The 23,585-nt window shown below is 42.8% G+C and overlaps 1 protein-coding gene across 3 annotated transcripts in view; it reads right to left on the bottom strand.

Annotated features, from left to right (window-relative positions):
- VAT1L (vesicle amine transport 1 like) overlaps positions 1-23,585 on the bottom strand; it is a 187,440-nt gene that overhangs the window by 148,057 nt on the left and 15,798 nt on the right. For all 3 annotated transcript variants that reach the window (XR_013412195.1, XM_028841289.2, XM_077986930.1), the window contains exons 2-3: positions 10,156-10,285; positions 2,057-2,272 (exon numbers count right to left, since the gene is read on the bottom strand). Coding sequence is in view for 2 of the 3 variants with exons in the window: in XM_028841289.2 (XP_028697122.1) it covers positions 2,057-2,272; positions 10,156-10,285 (346 nt within the window). In the remaining variant the exon portion in view is untranslated. The remainder of the gene's footprint in view (positions 1-2,056; positions 2,273-10,155; positions 10,286-23,585) is intronic.

The following is a 23,585-nucleotide window of genomic DNA, read 5'->3' as shown; positions in this document are numbered from 1 at the left end:
TAGAGATGGGTCCAACTGAGCTTTTCAACTCTGTCTGAAGATTAAACCAGACCACATCCTTTTGGCCCCAGAATATATGCTCTCACTACATTTTGCTTTACTTTGTTGCTCTTAGATTACATTAGGAGCGCACCCTAAGAAAAAACTTCATGGAAATAGTTGCATTTACTATAACAGCTTTGTTGAGGATGTTTATTGCATTTCAGCATACATTTCTTATGAGAAACCACAGAGAAAGAAAGAGTCCTCTGGTCTCCAAAACCAGTGTTAGCTATGGTTACCCCTAGTAACTGCTTTATTTCAATCAAATGAACACTAGTTCACGTGGATGACCATTTCCCCCTATTTTCACTCACTATTAGAAAGCTAAGAGACGAAACTATTGTTCATCTTCAGCAAAGTTTTAGGACTACAGAGACTGTGCTATGTGCATTGACTTATTTTCCAGTCCTCATTATCCACTTTCCCCAGTTCCTTCACCTGTTTAATACTTTAGTTAGTATTGTTGGTAGCATCTGTAAGCCCAGAATAAAGCATGATAAAAACTTTATTTTCCAAGATTATTTTCTCTTTTGTAAGACGCACGCCCCTGATACATTCTTCTTTGCTCCAAGAACAAAACAAAAATAAAAACATGAAATGAAATATCATAGGTAACGATGTATAAACATGAATTCTCAACAGAACTGAGTCCAGCATCATTGTAAAGACTGAAGCTTATGCTGATCGTATGAAAACAAGTCTCTAATGCTTTGTATGCTGAGCACACTAAGATCATAAATGCCAGCATTCTAAATGGCTCGCTTGCTGTTAGCAGATCCACTGGAACTGAAAGCCATTTCTTTTCTACGGGCTGCTTAGTTTTTATTATGTCTTTATTCATGGTCAAAAGACATCAGCAAATTTGCTAAAGTGATTGAAGATATTTTTCTTAAGGCATTCCTAAAGTTTCCTATCTTTGCCTTCATGGTTCTGGAGGTGAGCTTGTTTTCTTAGATAGAAACAATAGAAATGTGCTCCACACTATATAGCGTTTTGATAGTTATAGAATGCCAAGTTTTTCTTTTTTCAAATCAATGGTATGCTAGCAAAACCTCCAGTGAAATATCTCTGAGATACACCAAATCATAAGAGTTTATTTCTGAGTCCATCAAACCACACAATCAGTGACGCTGAGAACCAATCAAAGCCTCTAAGATAGAATATTAATCTCTATATCCACAGAGTCTAGAACATGCTATGTGTTTAATAAATATGTTTTGAACTAGTGGGTAGTACTTTCCACTCTCGGAAACACTAACGTTCCACCCAGACCCCAGTAGACCAATGACAGACATAGTGCTTGCCAGGAAGCGGGCATGCAGTATACAGTGAATGACTGGCACTGAGATACAGACAAACCACGGGAGAAACTTCTGCCATCCCTGAAATCCACAGCAGAAATTTTGATTTCCGCCATTCTCCCCCTTGGCAGAGACACACCTGACTGATGACATTGACATGTGCACCCACTTTCATGAATGTACTCAGGTTTATGTCTGATTTCTAGTGTGGTAGTACAAACTCTGCCCACCTTTCTCCCACTCAAGAAAATATGGTAGAATACAAATTAGTAAGAATGTCATTAATATGGGAACCATCTCCAGTCCACTGCAATTTATTGAAAAAACTAAATCACAGACAAAATGACCATTTTGTCATTTCAAATAATAGCAGTTGTAGATGACTTGTAAGACATCTTACAATGATTGACACAACCTTTCATCATGATACCAAGACTGTTGAGAATGCTTCTCAACAGGAACCATCTCTGAGAGCCACTGTTTCCTCACAGGTCATTTTGGCGACCTTCCAAAACTGCAGAGAAACCATCTCTCAGGCTTATCCTATCCCCAATGCAATCATCTATATGGGCTCTGTTGTCCATGTGAACTCCACCAGAACCACAGTGATGATTCCTACTAAAGGACATAGCTCACGTAAGACCTCAGGGGGGTGTCACTCCACTTCCACCATCATGACCTTAAAGAAGAGAAGTTACAAACAGCTGACTTACCACGCCACCACCAGCTGAGTGCACGAGCACAGACATCCCTTCCCGGAGGTTAGCAACTTCAAACAGCATCATGTAGGCTGTGACGAAGTTCATGGGGAATGCAGCAGCCTCGGAGAAGCTCATGTCATCCGGGATCTTGTAGACAAACTCCACTGGTGTGCAGACCACCTCTGCCCAGGCATTGTAATTGACAAATGCCATGACACGGTCCCCAATCTGGGCATGGGGAAATACAGAGTTAGTGGAGACTACCTCATGACAGAGGCTCAAGGAGAGAACAGAATTACTGGGAGCTGGCCGGGTGCTGTGGCTCATGCCTATAATCCCAGCACTTTGGGAGGCTGAGGCGGGTGAATCATTTGAGGTCAGGAGTTCAAGACCAGCCTGGCTGACATGGTGAAACCCCATCTCTACTAAAAATACAAAAATTCGCCAGGTATGGTGGCGTGTGCCTGTAGTCTCAGCTACTCAGGAGGCTGAGGCAGGAGAACTGCTTGAACCCAGGTGGAGGTTGCAGTGACCTGAGATCACACCATTGCACTCCAGCCTGGGCAACAAAGCAAGACACTGTCTCCAAAAAAAAAAAAAAAAAAAAAAAAAAAAGTATTATTGGGAGCTATCCATGGTCCAAACACATTGTTTCTATTGACTCATACACTTAACTCTATCCAAATTTTTGAGTATCACAATCATTTTTTTTTAAACGTTGACAAAACATAACTTTAAAAATAAATTTGCAGTGAAAAAGCTACTGTGTACATTTCACAATACAACTGATTTAATGAACCATTGAGAGCTCTATGTTTCTTGTCCACCCATCTTCAGCCACTACCCTCTCCTCTCCAGAACAAGCTAAGTTGGTTAGTTGAGAACCCATTCCTTGAAACTCTGAACATTATTTAGGTGGTAGCAAAAGTCCTGGGAAGTGTCAGTGCACATAAGGAAGGTAGCAAAACGATGCAGAGCCCTCCTTCATGCTTTTGAAACCACCTGTCACCTGGAAAACTTCTGTCCTTACTTTAGGACTTCTCAAAAATGTAGTCCCCACAGCCAAGCATGAAGAACTTACAGCCTGGTTGGAGAATGGATTCCTCCTCATGAGAGTTTTTATTTTTCTTTTCTTTTTTTTTTCTGAGATGGCTGGACTGCAGTGGTGCCATCTCAGCTCACTGCAACCTCCGCCTCCCAGGTACAAGCGATTGTCCTGTCTCAGCCTCCCAAGTAGCTCAGATTATAGGCATGCACCACAATGCCTGGCTCTTTTTCTTTTCTCGTATTTAGTAGAGACAGGGTTTCACCCATCTCTGGTTGTGAACTCCTGGCCTCAGTGATCCTCCCGCCTTGGCCTCCCAAAGTGCTGAGATTACAGGTATGAGCCACTGCATCCGGCCAAGTGGTTTTTCTATATGCACATTTGATCACTATAAAATCTATGATTTGCTAAACAATCATAATGTACTAGACTGTAATCTTCATTTTGTCAGTTATTTAATCTATGTGAAAGCTTAATAGGATATTATTCTTATTATAATATGAAGAAACTGAGGCTAAGAATGGTTGAGTATCTTGCCTAATGACATACAGAGTGAAGCCTGTCTAATTCCAAATATTTTTCCATGACATCACAATGAGCCATGTTTGCATATGAAGCCCCTTCTTGATCTTAGGTTCCAGGCACTGGAGATATAACTGTAAATGAGGTACAGCTCATGCTTTCAAATTATTCATACTCCCTGATATTTTCATAATTTTCATATAGCAAGTGCTATGAGTGATAGGGCTTAGAGGCAAATCTACTTGGAAGGGATAATATTTCAGCAGAGAATGCAGTCTTAAGTCAAAAGCATGAAATTACGATGGCGATGTTTCAGATATTGGTCCAAAGATAACAGAGTTCATTTTTTGGGTGTGGGAATGGTGGGTGGGGTCAAGGGATGTCAGAGTAGCCTGGAGGTGAGCTCTCCCAAAACCGTGGGGATTTTCCAGGTTGGCCAGTTCTGTGTATTTTGGAATAGAGCTGCTTCAGCCTCAGTGTGTGTCTGGAACAGGATCCAGAGGACTTGATTGTCCGTTTGGCTACAGGATGGTATAGTATAAAGACAACAGACTGATCTTGGTGCCATTCAGACCTGGGTAATGAGGAGTTCAGGTGAATGAGACAGTTGGGGACAGCATCAACAATGTTCTAAGTGAGCCTGGCCACCTCTCTCCAGCTGCCAGGGCAACTCTGTCGGGGTGGGGGTTTGGGTGACCTAATTCAGGAAAGACGCCTGAACCACAGAATCAAATTGCTCTGCCCTAGTGTGTCTTCTGGGGCTGTCGTGACAGCAACAAGAGCAAGGCAAAGTCTAGTCTGCTCGCTTTGAGAAAAGAGGCAAGTAATTAATCAACATGATGATCTGACAGCTGGGCAAGGAGGACATTCTCACTGCCTCTTTGCATCTCCTTTCCTTATCCTTGGGTAGCCTGGCATAAACCTAAGCAGGTCTTCCCCTCTCTGAATCCTCCCTGGACTGCTGCAGAGGGAGAAGTCCTTGCCTAGACTTACCTGTATGTTATCTGTGGCTCAGCCCCCACATGCCTTCTTTTCTCCCCTTCCCCAAGCCCCTAAATGACCCTAGACTTCATGGATACTGGAAGGGAGTGGCTCTCCACACTGGTGGTGACAGCAGTCTGTCCCAGAGAGGGTACAATTAAGAATAAAACATCAGCCAGGCCAGGCACGGTGGCTCACACCTATAATCCCAGCACTTTGGGAGGCTGAGGCGAGTGGATCATCTGAGGTTGGGAGTTCGAGACCAGCCCGACCAATATGGAGAAACCCCGTCTCTACTAAAAGTACAAAATTAGCCAGGCATGGTGGCACATGTCTGTAATCCCAGCTACTCGGGAGGCTGAGGCAGGAGAATTGCTTGAACCTGGGAGACAGAAGCTGTAGCGAGCAAGATCGCGCCATTGCATGCCAGCCTGGGCAACAAGAGCAAAACTCCATCTCAAAAAATAAAAATAGAAATAAAAATAAAAAACATCAGCTAACAATAAGAAGTGGCAGCAGTGGGTGGGAGCTCAGACAATGTGAGCAAAGGAGAAAGGAACACTCAGCCCCTGTGCTTGTTCAGTATTGACGCCTGTGTCTCCCTTATGGCCATGCTGGAAAAGCAGCAGGAAACACAGGAAGGTGCATGCTCACACCCTCATGCTTTTGTATCTGCTGTTTCTGCAGTTGGCACTCTCTTTCTTTTGGGAAAGTATTGATTTTCCTTTAAAGCTCAGCTCAAATGTTTTCTCCAAAACTTTCCCTGATGACCAACCTTCCCCTACAAAAGCAGAACTGACATGTCTTCTTATTGCTGCTAGTATTTGTGTTTATTGAGTGCTGCTTGTATGCTGGCACTGAGTACACAGTAAATTAAATTACTGCATTTAATTCTGATGACAACCCTATGTGGTAGCTTTTATTGTTATTCGCATTTTACAGACTGGAACCTAAAGCTCAAAGCAGTTAATAAGCTGCCCAAGACCACACAGTTGTAAGTGGTAAAGACAAGATTTCAGGCTGGGCACGGTGGCTCACGCCTGTAATCCCAGCACTTTAGGAGGCCGAGGAAGGTAGATTACTTGAGGTCAGGGGTTTGAGACCAGCCTGGCCAACATGGTGAAATCGATTCTCTACTGAAAATACAAAAAATTAGCCAGGTGTGGTGGCGCTTGCCTGTAATGTCAGCTACTTGGGAGGCTGAGGCAGGAGAATCACTTGAACCTGTGAGATGGAGGTTCCAGTGCGCTGAGATCGTGCCAGTGCACCCTAGCCTGGGCAACAGAGTGAGACTCCTGTCTCAAAAAAAAAAAAAAAAAAAAAAAAAAAGACAAGATTTCAACAAAAGTCCACCTGATTCCTTATGTAATCCTTCATCATTGTGCTGATCCCATTATAATATTGGCTTATTCTTTTACATGACTAGCCTCCCTCTAAGTGGGGAGATCTCAGAGGGCAGAGGCTGGGTCTCATTGATTTATGGATTCTCAGTGCACGACCCAACACTTGGTGCATAGTGAGTGATGGGTTGATGGATAATTACAAGTAACTGAACCTTGTCTAACTTCTCCATGGGTGGGAAATGGGAGAGAATAAGGGAAGAAATTCAATCCTGGAGAAGCTTTCAATAGTCTCATAGGAAACATCTCTAGGTCTAAAGGGGAAAACCAGTGTCTGCAATTGACTAGAATGCACTGTTAGGGCAGGGACTGCCGGGGCAGGGAAACTGCTGGGGCAGGGGTGCTAGGAGCTATTGTTATTGATAATGATAAATGGCACTTACCAAAACAAAAACTAGTATGTTCCTGAATCTGGGCTAAGTGCCTTTATTTACATGACCTTACATAATTCCCACAAGAACTCCATGAAGTTCTTGAAGTTGATGACTAATAATGAACTATTACTGTGCCCTTTATACAGATGGGAAAATTGAGGCTAGAGGGTGAAGGAGTCATTGAGGAGCAGAAGCAGAAGCGAAAGGCTTCCAGTTCAGATCTGTCTCTCTGCAGAGCTCTCCCTTGTTCCAGCTAGTTTCCACTTTCTTGGTGTTGCTAAGACAAGCGGTTACTAAGAGGAGGCTATCCTGACTGACGGCTCATGCTGGTTTGAGAGTCCTTCTCTTATTCTGCAGGAAAAGATACAGAGACAATGGGAAACACCCCGACAGAGCTCGAGCTTGAGGATGTGAGTATCGATGAGCTTTCCTTTTCTTGGTAAGGGGTTTGGTCTTCAGCTAAATGTGTGTTTTTGCTGATTTTAGGGGGATTCTAAAGCAGCACTGGTTCATCTAGCTGGCCGTAGCCTCACCCAAGGCCACGGTGAGTTTTCTTAGTGCTAATATATTTGTAGAGGGAGAATTATGGAAACCCTGGGAGTCACCATGACTGTTGTCATCTCCTCCTAGCGTTAGGTAAAAGTTCAATCTGACCAGGGGTGGGAGCCCACCTCAACCCTCTTGAAACCATTAAAGAAATGGCCTCAGATAGTCTGATTCCAGATACAAATAATTAATTCATTACACTTGAGATAAGTGCTCCAAAGGAAACATAAAGTTACGGGTGCATAACAGGGGAACCTACAAAGTGTGGAAATATTAGTTGAACTTTTCAGGGTTCAGTCTCCTCAGCTCCAAAATGGGTATAATATTAGTAAAAGGTCTTTATGAAAACTAAATGGCATAATACACACACAATGCGCTTAACATGGTGCACGGAAAATGAGGAAAGAGCAATACATGTTCGCTCTTTAACAGAACAGATTGGTTCCTGACCTGATGGAATTCACAGTTTAGCAATCAGCAGTTAAATACTGACTCATTATACTTCAGGAAGCAGGAGGAACAGCTGTCTAAGGAGGAAACTGAGGGGAAAGAAAAGCTATCCCACTGTCAGTGAGTGTCCTAATCCCCGGAAGGGGTGAAGACCAATTGATGAATGTGAAGAATATCATCTTCAGGCCGGGGGCAATGGCCCACGCCTATAATCCCAGCACTTTAGGAGGCTGAGATGGGTGGATCACCTGAGGTCAGGAGTTTGAGACCAGCCTGGCCAACATGGTGAAACCCCGTCTCTACTAAAAACACAAAAAATTAGCCAGGCGTGGTGGCAGGCACCTGTAATCCCAGCTACTCAGGAGGCTGAGGTAGGAGAATCACTTGAACCCGGGAGGCAGAGGTTGCAGTGAGCTGAGATTGCGCCATTGCACTCCAGCCTGGGTGACAGAGTGAGACTCCATCTAAAAAGAAAAAAACAAAAAAAAGAAAAGAATATCATCTTCAGTGCCTCAGAAGATAACGAGGGTCTAACACTAGCATCCTCTTCTTCACAGAATCACAAAAACTCAAAGATACAGCCTCAGTCCCACAGCGTAGCTGATGGCCTCCAGGGTCAGCACAGAGTCTAATGAACAGAATATTTCAACCACCTTGACAGTGGTCTCATGGTCATCACTGCAGGCTGGCTGCTCACACATCTCTTCTTCGACTTTGCTGCATCACTTCCATTTCATTATCAAAATAGCAAATATGTCCAAGCCATAGGTTCAGCTCCAGCCTCAGAGTGCAGAGGCCAGCACATTTAATACATATCCACTTCATCTCATTATTTGATTCTGCTAAGAAAAAAAAATAATTTGGGTGCAGCCAAAATGCACCCAAATTATTCCTTTATTACTGGGCCTCCGGTGATGGCTTTTCATCATCTCTTGCCATCTATCAAACCGAGAGAGCCATTCAGTGTGCTGCTGCAAGGAATTCCATCTCCAATATGACTGAAGATCTTAAGTCAAAATTACAGAAGGAATATTAGTGCCTGTTTTCTCCCATATGGCACCCTAACTGGAAACGAGTAGGTGACTTATTTTTTTGGTGCAGCCACAAGTCATGGGAAGGGACAGAGTTTGAAGGGTGGGCTTGGTGGTAAACAAGCCAGGGCAAATTAGCAAAAGATAAGTCATACTGAAAGGAAAAATATACATAATCAAGAATAGTAAGTTCTCCCTCTAAACCAAGTCCAACAATGTCCCTGTTTCCTGTTATATTCTAAAATAATTGGTTATTTATTCAATGCTCGGGGTTAATGGAGTGAGCTGCGTGATCTTTTCTTTGGGGACCATGTGGAGGATTGAAGAGAAGATAGTATTTCTTATGTGTAGCACTTTCAGGGTGAGATAGTGTGCCTCTGGTTATATTGCTTACCTGGGGACAGAAAAATGTAAATTCGTATATAAAAAAAAAGAAAAGGCTCATTTACGGCCTCTTCCTCAACGTGTATCTGCTGTCTTATCTGGACACCATTGGCAAAACTACTGATAAGTGGGATGAGATTTCCAGACATTTTCCGTAATGAATTTGGAGCATATTGATATTTTCACAGGATACTGAGGCTCAGACACATTGAGACTGAGAACCAGGCTCCAATTCCATTTCAAGGGCATTTTGGCACTGCATTTTGTAGAATTCTTCTTTAGTTCTCCTGTCCTGCATTTATTATCGCAGTATTTGGGGGCTGGAAGTAGGGAGTGAAGATCATGAGACTGTAAAGAGGATAAACAAGCTCTGGTGATTTAAATCCGGGTTCTGCTAGTCCTAACTACCCTTCTGACCTCACAGAAAATTACTGAACCCTCTCAAACCTCATCTGCAAGGGGATAACAATCTTTGCTTTGCAGGGCTGTGGTGGAGGCTTTAAAAAGATAACTTCTCCATGTTTCTGATTATAGTCGGTTCTCAAATGTTCATTCCTCCCTAGGGGAGCACTTAGTTATGAGTAAGAGCTCTTGTACCTGATTTGCATTGGTTTTTCTGACTCCAAACGACTGCAATTTTGTGCAATTGACTTGCGCACAGGTTCGGAGTTTTTATAGATTGGTTTCTATTTGATTTGCGTTATAATAGTAGGAAAGGTCATACATCTTTTTACAAATTAAAAAAGGAGAATTTTGAACACATACGAAAGTAGTCAGTATAATAGAATAAACCTTTTTGCCCATTTCGCTACTTCCAAAGCCATCAGTCCATGGCCAATTCCATTCTACTTATCAGGTACTTCACTCTTTAAGATCTTCTTCATCCAAAATGCTACTTTCCCAATCCCTGAAATAGTTAGGGATTTATAAATGATCACTTAAATGTACCAGTTAAGTGACTCTGAAGGAGCCAAGCTATGTAATAGAGAGTCCATTTCCTCCAAACTTCTGTGTTTTGTAGTTGCATTTTGAGCTGAAGATGATGAGAAAATGAGAGTTCTGGATATGGGAAGGGGCTACGCACACTTAGTTAATCCAACACCAAACACTTTTGTTTAATAGCTGCATGACATGACTAAAGGGGGAGACAAGATTTGTCCTGCTCACTGCACCAGAATGTTTCCGGGAGCAACCAAGATAGTCCATAAGAAAGGCATGAGACCTTAATGACTATAAACATTGTCAACAGTCCAAATAAGAAGACAATAATAATAATGCATGCCATAGGTTATTTCAAACACTTCTTTCTGCATCATCTTTTGTTGTCTCAATGGATTCGAAATGAATATTACTCTTCAAGTGAGAATCAAAACATTACCTCATATCCTTTCACGCTGTCCCCCAGAGCTTCAACAATCCCAGAACACTCAAATCCTGGCACCAGGGGAGTCTTGGGAGGGTTGTCAATATTCCCTTGTCGCACCATCAAGTCAATGAAGTTTAATCCACTGTGAAAAGCAAACGTGAAAGGAGAGAAATTCAACATGAGATCCAAAAGAAAGCACGGACCTTTTCTTTTCTTTTCTTCCTTTTTCTTTTCTTCCTTTTCTTCTCCTCCTTTCCTCCCTCCCTTCTTCACTCCTTCGTCTCTCTTTTTTTTTTTTCTTTTTGGCAAAGTATCACTAAGAGTAATGCCACTTAGCTAGATGTCACCAATAAAGCAAAATTCAATTACCTCTATGCAGACAAGTAATACATTTGTGGCAGTGAAAGCAGTAGCTGCAGAGTTTACACTGATTCAAGAGATGGCCCCTTTGTCTTCTCTCAGAACCTGTTTATGCTTACTCTAAAAACATATTGACTAGCCTGGCTATTAGAATTCCTAGTACTTAATCAAAGGTAAAAAATTTACCAGGAAGAGGTTATAAAGAGACACATGGAAAGCAGCCAGACCCAATGGCAACCAGCCAGTGCCTGAGAAAAAGAAAGAAGACCTAACTAAAAAGGTCTCAAAACAACCAACCATCTCTCCTCAATCATCACGCACACTTACACCAGCACTATGCATAAACAGCTCCCATAATAAAGAATATGAGCCATCAGGAGATAACATTATGTTCCGCTGGAGGAGACGGGACTCAAAGAGAGATCAAAGGAATGCCCCAATAGATATGGAAATACTGGAGTGTTTCAAAAATCTAAGTTATTTCCAGATGAGAGATATTACTGGAAATTTCTGATTAACACATTACTTTTGGAATAAGAAAGTTATTAAAATATATCAAAGTCATCATAATGGAAAACCATACACTTGATTCCAATGATGCTATTAGCAATGCTCCTGGACTCTTTTTATTTTATCAGAACTACTCTTGGGAATTTCATTTAACACCCATTTGCTAATCACATGGGAAAACACATCTCATTAAACATGGATTTTTTCCCAACAGATGTGGTTGTAATGTACTTTTTTTTTTTTTTTTTTTTTTTTGAGACAGAGTGTTGCTCTTGTTGCCCAGGCTGGAGTGCAATGGCTCAATCTCGGCCCACTGCAACCTCCACCTCCCAGGTTCAAGCAATTCTCCTGCCTCAGCCTCCTGAGTAGCTGGGATTACAGGCGCCTGCCACCATGACCGGCTATTACAGACGGGGTTTCACCATATTGGCCAGGCTGGTCTTGAACTCCTGACCTCAGGTGATCCACCTGCCTCGGCCTCCCAAAGGGCTGGGATTATAGGCGTGAGCTACTTTGCCCAGCCTGTACTTTCTGTTTTTAGAAGCCACCATCTCAGAAAGACTCGTACTATAGAAAGTACACTCTTCAGTGTGACCCAACATCCATTAGCATCCAACCACAGCTTCTTTTCCAAGCTAGATGACTTGAACTAGTTCTTTTTTTTTTTCTTTTTGAGATGGAGTTTCGCTTCGCTCTTGTTGCCCAGGCTGCAGTGCAATGGTGAGATTTTGACTCACTGCAACCTCCGCCTCCCGGGTTCAAGCGATTCTCCTGCCTCAGCCTCCCAAGTAGCTGGGATTACAGGTGCACATCAACATGCCTGGCTAATTTTTGTATTTTTAGTAGAGATGAGGTTTCGCCAAGTTGGCCAGGCTAGTCTTGAACTCCTGACCTCAGGTGATCCGCCCACCTCGGCTTCCCAAAGTGCTGGGATTACAGGCATGATCCACTGTGCCTGGCCGACTTGAACTAGTTCTTAAGCACGTCTTTCCTATTTCTTCCCTGATCTCTTTGGACCCAAGGAAGCATCTAACTCCACGTGTGTCCACTGGTCTCACTTATGAGTCTCATACACAGGGATTGAATAAAGATGAGTAAAATGATTTCCTTGAAGTGTGGGCTCAAAACTCACCACCTTCTCAAAGTTTTCCCAACCACAAATTAGAGAAGTTTCACATACTGTCCCAGCCGGTGCTTCTCTAAAGTGCGCCCTCCTTGAAGGCAGCCATATGCCTCATATTTCTCTGCTTCCAGTGTGCCTGGCATGCATCGGACCCAAAGAAATATAGTAGGGATTCAAGTAGCATCTGCTGAATGAAGAAAGAGTCATGGATATTCAAAAATATGTGCTGCCAGTTTGAGTACTAATTCCTTTTAAAAAGCAGTCAAAGAATGTTTGGAGTAATGGATACGTTTCTGAATGATATGTGTAGACTCCCAAAGGTCCTACTTTAACGGTTAGCAGTTATCCAGGTCAGTTATTAACTGAAATGTTACCCAATAACATGGCCAATTCCTTAAGAGCTTGGGGAGCGTGGGGTACAAATCCCAGTTCTACCACTTCTACCTCTATAACCTGGGAAAAGTTACTGAACTTCTCTATGCCTCAGTTTCCACATCTGTAAAGTGGGAGTTAGGATAGTACCTACTTCACGGGGCTGTCATTGAAAATTAATGCACATAAAGCACTGACATGTGGTGCCAGGTACGTAGTCAGTATTCAATACATGTTAGCCTTGAAATTTGCATCTTCAGTTAAGAAGGCAGAAGTATGTGATATATTTTAGGAAGACACTCATAAAAAAGGTTAAAAACACTTTCAGAACTGACATGGAAAAACTTCAGCTATCTCTGAACTTCACTTGTATAAAACGGCTGATTTTCTGACACAACCAAATAAATAAAGCATCACTGTATAACAGTAAAGGAAATTTCTACATCCTGAAACAAGCACTCCATCTCATTTAATGTATATTTTAGCTCACTGTGTTTTTCTTTGCGTGAAAACCAATGATTTCCCAAGACCCTGTTGGAAAAATGCTGGAAGAAATTAGTTGCCATTTCTGCAAACATGGCAGCCCCCTGGAGAAGGCCTCATCTTTGACACTTAGTACGCTGCTCAACTGGGCTGCCTGCATTCGCCATCCAGCATGAACTGGGCCCAGTGATGGTAAACCGAGAGTCAGCTACTTAAATTCCAGTGAGAAGAGCCTAACGCTGACTTTTCAAAAGCCTGTAGCACCCTGTTTCCTCAGTGAGGCATTAGGTGATTCTGTCAGGTCATGGAGAATGCCCCCTATTTTTAGGATGTGGGTGTATTTTGGAGACAGAGACCAGGACAGGTCAGTATTGTTTATCTCGACACAAAGGGGATGTAAATAATTGTTAATAGAGTACCCCCAAGTGTTGGATCAAACCTGTTTCTCCTGATATGGATATAGCTAGCTTTTGCTGAGGGTTTAGTTTGTGTCAAGAACTGTGCTAAGTGCTTGACTTTTGTTATTTAAGACTCATCAATACTCCTCCTATGAGGTATGAACTATCACACTAATTTTTCAGATCAGAAAACTGAGACCCAGAGAGCCTAAGTCACTTGCTTGCCATGACATCTTTTCAAAGTGTCAAAGTCGGGATTTGAATTCATGCAAAGTCTAGAACCTGACCCCTTAGGCAACACGCTCTACCTCTTTATGGGAAACTTCTCTATGCCCCGCCCTTGCACATACAAGAGCCATGTTTACAGCTCTTTATATCTTCCCCTTTGCAGAGAGTTGATTGCACCAATGTGGGCCCACTATTGGAGGAGTGGCCATTCATAATCTAGACAGGAACATATTCCTTAAACTGAATAAATGAGCCGGTCCAAGAACTGGCTGTTCTTTGTAAAACTATGAATTGGGAAACACACATCAAGAGAACGACTTAGCAACAGAAAGGATGTCAAAAGACAGAAGTGAGTGAGAGAGACCTAGTTGACCCGAGCTTTGGTGAAGCATACGTGGAAAAGCCAATAGATGGAAGAATTAAAAGAAAAAACATGAAGAGCAACAGAGTCAACCCAACTCCCTGCACCGGGATGAGGCTTTGTAGACTTCCATTGCCGAGTTCCCTATAATGAGCAGAGGTCCAGTCTCTGGGCTTGGGGAGGTCCAGCTCCATCACACCTCCTGCTCTCTGATTTCCATGAGTTCCTTCATTACTTCACACATGTGTTTATAGCAGAAGCTCTTTGTTTGGATTACCTGTGTGGTCCCTGTCACATGAAACCAAAAGATACAAACTCAAACGAATACCATCACTCCCAATCACGCATTGGGACAGACATTGTTGATTCTATTTATTTTTCCTCAGACAAAACAAATAACTTTGTTTGTTTAGAGATAATAAGTTATTTGCCCAAGGCCACACAGATAGTAAATAGTGAAATCTATGAACTTAAAAACTTGAGTCTAATCCTTTTCTTTTTCCACCACAACAGAAAAAAAAATAAAAACAAAACAAAACAAAAAAACAGGGGCATTGACATGCCCCTGTTTTGCACAATTACAGTTTCCAGTATTCTCTAAGGTAATATGATTCTTAGTTAGAATGTTTTTGGGGGTGGCAATGACTACACCTGATTACTCAGGCCCACAAAGGGAGTAAAATTTTTATACAGCTCTTAAACATTTGAGATCGTTGCAAAAAAAAAGACATAGTGTTGGAAAGTGCCTGACATAAAGTTCTGCCAGGTAATCCTATTTTTCTCAAAGATTGGTACAATTTTAATAAATAATATAAGACTGTCTCAGTTTTCTTCTCATACTAAATTATTAGTCAGAGGCTAAGTTTAAAGAGTTATTATTGAGACATAGCATCTTGAAGGAATGAAGACAGAGGTTTGAAAAAGAGACCCTGAAAAGCTCAAAACATAGAATGAGGGATCTGAAGACATGTGAGGGAAGATACAGGAAAACTGGGGGACAGTTCCTTAAAATAATAACACTTTCTTCTGTTTGTATAGTACAGCACAGTTTGTCATGTGCTTTCATACACATCTCATTAAACTTTGTAACAAGCTGAGAAAAGCAAGAAGTGCAGATACCATTAATCCCATTAAATAGATGTGAACATTGAGCCTCAGATAAGAAAACCGACTTGTTAGAGGCAGCACAACAACACTGACAGCACATGACAGAGGCAGAGTTGAGACCTGAGTAACGGTCTTCCAACTCCTTGTTTTTTGTGTATCCCATAACACCATGAAATCTCAAGTAAATCAAATGTTACTAAAATAAAGAATTTTAAGATTGAGGAAAGCCGGGGCATGGTGGCTCACGTCTGTAATCCCAGCACTTTGGGAGGCTGAGACAGGTGCATTACCTGAGGTAAGGGGTTCGAGATCAGCCTGGCCAACACGGTGAAACCCCATCTCTACTAAAAATACAAAAATTAGCCAGGTGTGGTGGCGCACGCCTATAGTCCCAGCTACTTAGGAGGCTGAGGCAGGAGAATCGCTTGAACTTGGAAGACAGTGAGCGGAGATCACTCCACTGCACTCCAGTCTGGGCAGCAGAGCGAGACTCCGTAAAAAAAAAAAAAAAAATATTCAGGGACAAGAAGACTGAAGGGAAGCAGTGAAAGGAAACAGATGCAGTTGCTTCGGTTTTAGTCTCTGTACTGCCATCAATTAGCGGTGGAGTTTGGCTAAGTCTCTGAAACTTTCCCCAGCTCTCATACTCTGTTTGTTTGATGGTCCTTTATCCTGTGGGCTCTGTTTCAAACATTATCAAAATCAAAGCTTAGGTAGAGAGGGAGAGACACTTGGTGGTCTTGAGAAAAAAGACATTGACTTGTATGCTTAGACTCAGAGCTAAAAGCTAGTATTGGCCTCTACACTTTCTTTTCTGTTATCTAGTAAGTGAGGAATATCACCCTGTCAAGTCTCCTGAGAGACATTTAGCTGCCTTTATTTTTGTCCTACCAAAGTCAACAAACATTGCTCCCGTGATGATACTGCTACGTGTTAGGTATTAAGGGATGGAGTGTTTTAATCTCCATTTGGTGCAAAAGGGAGGTGAGGCCAAGAGAGAATAAAGTAACTTGTCCAAGGTTATATAATTGGTACCAGAACTGGGAATATGAGCCCTTTTTATATGACTGCCAAGCTTGAGTTCTGACCGCCAGGCTGTCATTGTGTGATCTATAAACCATGGTAGGTTTCTGTGACTTCTTGTCCCCAAAGTTTATCGTTTGGAATATTTTTTGGGATATGCTAACAATATCAAATGAAGACACATTTGATTTCTTAAAAGACATCACTAAGTGGATGACAAAAGAATCAGCCCAGCTATAGTTTATTAATTTTCCAATTTGAGGTGAAAAGTGACTCAAAAGAAGGAGTTTAGCAAAGAAGATACAGGTAGCATGGAGATGCTCCCTTGTCTTCTACTCTCCTGGTGAAAGGAAGGCAGGGGTTGCTCATGTGAAAAGATCTTAGGCCTCTTGCTATCCCGTTCCTTCCTCAGGTTGTTGGTATCCTCAGCACCAATCATGAAAATCCAAATAGCGTCAGATCAGTAAACAAATCTCCCTCTTCCGAAACCTACTTCTCTATTGATGCAGATTATAGAGCCCCATCCTACATTTTCATATTACACTCAATAGAAATCCCAAGTCTTGCTCTGTCATTAGCTCAATTAAGAGATAGAGTGCCAAAGAATCTTCAGAAACCCACTGTTTTATTAGGTTGGTGCAAAAGTAATTGTGATTTGTGCCATTACTTTTAATACTTACTGTAGGGATTTTGTTAAGTATATAATTTGCTACAATATATATTCACGACTTTATGAAGACAGTATTTTTTCCTCAAATCTCAGCACAAGGATTGGCTTTATGGATCTTATAGGCTCAGTACAGTATACACATTAGTTATCTTTATTTCTTTGCATTGGCTGTTAGGAAGCTCTGAGCCAAATTGATCACATTCATTCTCTATATCATTTTTGTTGTTGTTGTTTTTGAGACAGAGTCTGCTCTGTCACCCAGGCTGGAGTGCAGTGGTGCGAACATGGCTCACTGTAGTCTTGACCTCCTGGGCTCAGGTCATCCTCCCATTTTGGCTTCCCAAAGTACTGGGAAGTGTGGGAAGTGCTGGGCCACCATGCCTGGCCTCTATATCATCTTAATACTCAACTTCATCTTAATCTCTGAATACTTTGGAGTTTCTACTTTTTAAATCCTTACACTCCATTACCAGTATTACTAGTATTGTGAATGGTTCTCAAACTTTATTGTTCATCAGAATTTCCAGGAGGGCTGGTTAAAACACAGATTGTTAGACCCCACCTCTGAGTTGTGGACTCAAGTAGGTCTGGGGTGAGGTCTTAAGTTTTTCATTTCTAAGTTTCTAAGTAATGCTGATGCTGCTGATCTGGGAACCACCCTTAGAGAATCACTGGTTTTTTTTTTTTTTTTTTTTTTAAAGCTAATTCAAGGCTTTTTCTAAATGAGACAGAGTAAAAATTAAATGGTTAAATAGAAAGTAAATGACAGTTCTCATTGTCCTCCAGGGCAGTTGAATTTTTGATCTTAGTCCAGAGGATTATAGTTATCCTTGCTAGATTTGGTGTTATTAGATTAAGTTCATCATTCTCACTTGTCTTTCTCTTTCTTGAATCTTAATTCTTTCATCAAAAAAAAAATTAATTCTTCCTCCTGGATGTGTATCCTGTGAAAATGTGGTTATCATGACACAAACTTCTACATCTAAGTTGCTGATAAAAATATCAGACAGGCATTCCCGTTCCTGGTTACTAAGGATGTTTGTGAAGACCATGAAGGATGTCATGGAGGAAATTTAAAACACAAGACTAGCTGACACCCTTTCTTCAAATCTGGAGCTCTCATGATTCTATGAAATAGCTCCAAGACACCTTGAAGTCATGTGTGGTAAACTCGATAAAGACTATGAACCCTTTCTCTTTGTGAGTAATGGCAGTAGATCCCCTCCCTCCACCCATAGCTGCAATTGCTGAGAAGAGGGGGTGAGCCTTGAATACAACCACTTTTTTAAATGCAAGTCAGGATCATTTTTTTTTGACATTTATTATTTTCTGAATGTGCACATCCTGGCCCCAGCTCTGAGAGTCTCTTTAGTGAAAGCACATACTCTCATGTATTGTTAGGGTTGCAAAGGAACACTTGAGTAGCCCAATGTCTGTTGTTCCCATGGAAAAAAAATGATCCAAAAAGGATGGACTCTTTCTGAGAGGACTCTCCTATAGGGCTTTGTGACTGTTGGAGGCATCCCCAAGAAGCTAACAGAAATCTGACCATTCTAATTTCTCTGACTGTGGAGGATGGGAAGGAAAAGAATTGTTTTTTTCTTTTGTGGCTAGTAATTGTAATAGGAGACTTTCATGGGGTGCTTGCTATGTGTCAGGCATGGTGTTGAGTGTCATTTCATTTTTCACTACAATGATAAACAATGCTAAGAGATCAACAATATTACCCCCATTTTACAGAGAACAAAACCAAGGCCCATTGAGGTTTACAAAATGTTGGTTTTACCTGGTTTACATTGCTTGCGAAAGCAAGCGATGTGTAAATCCAGGGCCTGTGCTCTTGACTAACGTACTTGGCTCTCCTAGAGAAAGATCATTGCTCAGTTTTCCCAGTTACAAAGACAAGACCTCTCCACTCAACTAGCATATTGAGCACTCACTGTATACTATGCCGTATACTAGGTAGTGGATGCCCAAAGTTAACAAGGGGTTCCAAATTCTCATGGGGAAACAGAATCATAAAAACTGATCATGGCCAGGTGCGGTGGCTCACACCTGTAAGCTCAGCACTTTGGGAGGCTGAGGCGGGTGGATCACCTGAGGTTGGGAGTTCAAGACCAGCCTGACCAACATGGGAAAACACCATCTCTACTGAAAATACAAAATATTAGCCAGGTGTGGTGGCACATGCCTGTAATCCCAGCTACGCGAGGAGGCTGAGGCAGGAGAATTGCTTGAACCTGGTGGGTAGAGGTTGCAGTGAGCCAAGATCACACCATTGCACTCCAGCATGGGCAACAGGAGTGAAACTCTGTCAAAAAAAAAACAAAAACAAAAACAAACAAACAAAAAAAAACACCTGATCACAATGCGATGAGTGGTCTTCTAGAGCAATGGACCTTTTTGGCACCAGGGACCAGTTTAATGAAGACATTTTTTTCCATGGAACAGGGGTGGAGGGATGGTTTCCGGATGATTCAAGCACATGACATTTACTGTGCATTGTATTTCTATTATTATTACACTGTAATATATAATGAAATAATTATACAACTCAGCATAATGTAGAATCAAGTGGGAGCCCTGAGGTTGTTTTCCTGCAACTTGATGGTCACATCTTGGGTGACAGGAGATAGTGACAGATCATCGGGCATTAGATTCTCATAAGAAGTGCACAACCAGCTGGGCGCAGTGGCTCATGCCTGTAATCCCAGCACTTTGGGAGGCCGAGGCGGGCGGATCACGAGGTCAGGAGATTGAGACCATCCTGGCTAACATGGTGAAACCCTGTCTCTACTAAAAATACAAAAAACTAGCCGGGTGTGGTTGTGGGCGCCTGTAGTCCCAGCTACTTGGGAGACTAAGGCAGAAGGATGTGTGAACCTGGGAGGCAGAGCTTGCAGTGAGCCGAGATTGCACCACTGCACTCCAGCCTAGGTGACAGCGAGACTCCATCTCAAAAAAAAAAAAAAAAAAAAAGCACACAACCTAGATCCCTCACATGCGCAGCTCACAATAGGGTTCATGCTCCAATGAGACCAGTACCAGTCTGTGGCCCGGGGACCCCTGTTCTAGAGTGTAGGCAAAGTGCTCATATAGCCCCCAGGGCACATGCTAATATACAATATAACCATGAAGTCAAAACATCAACCTCCAGAAAGTTCTCCCCAAAGAATTATTCCAAGTAGTCCTCTGCAATCACCAAAGCTAAGTTTAGATCTTTAGCGTTAGCTTTCTGGCTCCTCCTCAAGTGGTTTGCTTGACTTTGGGCCTTAGTTTTTCCATCTCAACAATGGGATAGTAACATACCCACCTTATGGGCTGTTGTGTGGATTGCATGTGACAGTATATGTAAAACAGAGTACCTCATACACAGTAAATGCTCAATAAACATGAGCTGCTTTCCACATCACTGTCATCACTATGACACAAAGAAAATGCCATAGGTCAGGTTCCCTGGGAAACAGACTCCGAGACTGAGATTTGCAGCAAGAGGTCTGATAGGGAGTGTTCTAGAAGAGAACTCCTGGATGGGCAGGAGGGAAGCTGGACTGGGGACGGGGAGAAGTTGAATTCTGATATATCAGTAAAGTGGTCTCAGTTCATCCTTGCAACGTTCCAGACATAGCATGGTTCCTTGGGTAACACTGAATCAAGGCAAGGGAACTGAGCCTTTGCACCCCTGAATCAACCAGTCAGGAATGAGGGCTGCCCCCAGGGAGGGGGTGCAGCCTTGGGGAAAGAGACTTCCTTTGGCTGAGAACAATTCCTCAGGAGAAACCAGCTGTGAGCTGTCGGCTGCCATCACTCCTGGTAGCTGGGGCAGTGAGCACTGAGATTCTAAAAGGATGCTTTGGGGTGGTGCACACCAGCACCCACTACGAGGAGAGTGATGTGATCTCCCCTTTCAGGGTTTATTCCCTTGTGATCACAGAGCAGCTGTCACTGATGGTGAATTTTTATGAGGCTTCTTTGCACAGCGGTCCCTGAGGAGGAAAGATCTAGTGGTTTCTATAACAAATGGTGCAAAGGCAGGAAAGAGAAAGATCTTTAAATAAAAACCTGAAAGAATGAGAGGAGGGGGAAAGAACCTGCTGGGATCAGGTGCTTCTCACAGAAAGCATCCCTTAGGAGTGGGCATGCCCCTTGCTCCCATTCTCTCAGCCCCTCTCTGGTCCCACCCCGCCTTCCTATGGAAGGGAGAAGACAGCACAGAGTGGCCACAGCTTGATTTCTCCCTGGAGCCACCAAGGACTAGCGTCCCTATGGAGAAACAGTCCATTTTTTGCTATGATGTGACAGCTGTTTCCTAAGGTATGGCTGCTGATAAAAGTAATGTTTAATAAAAACAGTGGTTTCCATAGAAAAAAAGGAAGTGAAGATTAGAAAAATAAAGAGATCAGGCCGGGCACGGTGGCTCACGCCTGTAATCCCAGCACTTTGGGAGGCTGAGGCGGGCAGATCATGAGGTCAGGAAATCGAGACCACCCTGGCTAACACGGTGAAACCCCATCTCTACTGAAAATACAAAAAATTAGCCGGGCGTGGTGGTGGGCGCCTGTAGTTCCAGCTACTCGGGAGGCTGAGGCAGGAGAATGGCGTGAACCCGGGAGGCGGAGCTTGCAGTGAGCCGAGATCGTGCCACCGCACTCCAGCCTGGGTGACAGAGCAAGACTCCGCCTCAAAAAAAAAAAAAAAAAAAGAAAAAGATAAAGAAAGAGATCAAGGAATTTAAAAAGGGGGCAGAGGCTGGGCACGGTGACTCACACCTGTAATCCCAGCACTTTGGGAGGCCGAGGTGGCCAAATCACCTGAGGTCAGGAGTTCGAGACCAGCCTGACCAACATGGTGAAATTTTGACTCTACTGAAAATACAAAAATTAGCTAGGTGTGGTGGCTCACGCTTGTAATCCCAGCGACTCAGGAGGCTGAGGCAGGAGAATTGCTTGAACCCGGGAGGCAGAGGATGCAGTGAGCCAAGATCTCTCCATTGCACTCCAGGGCAAGACTCTGTCAAAAAAAAAAAAAAAAAAGGCAGAGACTAAGGAAACGATAACAGAAAAAGGAACAAGCAGATAAATACACGCAGGATTGGTAAACTGCTTGGGGAAAATATATGAAAAAATCACACTTCAGGGCTTTCTATGTGTCTGTGGGAAGTCAGAAATAACAACACTGGCAGAGAGGCAGGCATCAGATAAAACACCATCAAATTCTCAACAGGAAGCTTTTACCAGCCCTCTGCCTGGGAACCTTAACCAGCGCTGCATTTGTGGCAGCCTTTGCCAGCTCTGGGCAGAGCCAAGCGGACCTCAAGCGAGGCTTTGTGCCAAGCAGACGCAGCAAGGGAAGGTGCGCTCTTTGCTTATTCTGCTCTCGTCTTGCTGATAATATGTTCATCAAAGCACTTAACTCCCAATCCATGCAGGGTCAAAGAAGCAGATGTTTGATTCATCTTCTCATTGCCCCAGAACTGAAGCTTTTGTTTTTGTTTCTTAATCTCAATTGAAAACTTGAAAATGCCTAGGAAAATAGGCATTGATCTCAGAAGATCTTGGGCATAAATCTTCTTTTTTCTTTTTTGATTTGCTCAAGCGCCGGTTTTGTTATCTCAAGACTGTGAGAACAGACTGACACAAATTTGCTGGGGAAGAAAAAGCTCACAGTGACCAAAGCAAGGACACTGTTTATGCACATCTCAGGTGGCAGCTCTAATTTGAGAATAGCCAGAATTGTCTCAGAGAGGTCTTAGGATTCACCTGAAGAATCCACCTGTGTTCAATCAGAGGCTGGAAAGGGTACGTTGGGATGCTCAGACTCCCCTCCCACACTGCTGGCCCGTGGCTCTTGACACCAGTCCTCTTGGTGACCAGTTCCACATAACCCTGTCCACCCTCTCTAACCACTATTTTAAGATAAACAAGCCACTGCAGCCATGGGAGACATACAGTTTTCTGACCCATCTGATTTTATTCATAATCTACCACTTTACACTAGTAGTGCTGTCATTGCCCCACTAAGATCCCTTTCTCCATAACATATGCTGGGAGAAAAAAGTTCTCTTTGCACTGGGACTTGCTAAATTTGTACACCGCTGCTGGAGCTGAAGACCACCACCTTTTCCATCCTCAAGAAGGAAGCTCATTGTAGCAGGAGCACAAGATGCTAACCCATGAGGAGAGAGAGGATAAAAGATGGAAGGGAAACGAGAGGGGAAAGCCCAGAATCCCAGGGACAAACTCAACACGATGGCCAGCATGACTGAAATAAGGACAGACAGGAGGGAGGAGGTGACTTGGCAGTGATGATGAGGGCAATATAGGTTGGGGATACAGTTGTACGACTTCTTTGTTTCTACCGTGTCTGAGAAAAGAAATACATTCAGATCATATGTCCAAATTAGTATTCAAAACACACCTCAGTAGTATTTCCAACGTAGAACAAAACGGCCAAGGAGACACATTGAGAATCTAAATGTCTAGAGCCAGTTTTCAGCAGAAACAGAAAAGCCGGGTCCAAAAGTGTCCAAAACAAGCACTCCTGGATGCTGAGACTAACTCTTTTGACTTTGAGACCTGGAGTTATTTACTCTCAGCACCTCCTCAGCACACAGCAGGAGGTATTTATTGCTAAGGTCCCTGTAAAGGTTAACATCTTTATGCTCCACATTTGATGTTGACCAAGGCATTGACTTCAAACAGGTGCTCGGCAGTGACTGGTTGCATAGAACATTTAATGTCCTTCAATTTAAATTCAACAGACCCCTCTGTGTTTTGGGGCTTGGCTAGGCACTAATGTCACAACAGT

The sequence above is a fragment of the Macaca mulatta genome, chromosome 20 (genome assembly GCF_049350105.2).
Source record: "Macaca mulatta isolate MMU2019108-1 chromosome 20, T2T-MMU8v2.0, whole genome shotgun sequence".
NCBI classification, from domain to species: Eukaryota; Metazoa; Chordata; class Mammalia; order Primates; family Cercopithecidae; genus Macaca; species Macaca mulatta.
Note: the sequence above shows the minus strand (reverse complement) of the source record. Positions and strands in the feature narration are given on the sequence as shown.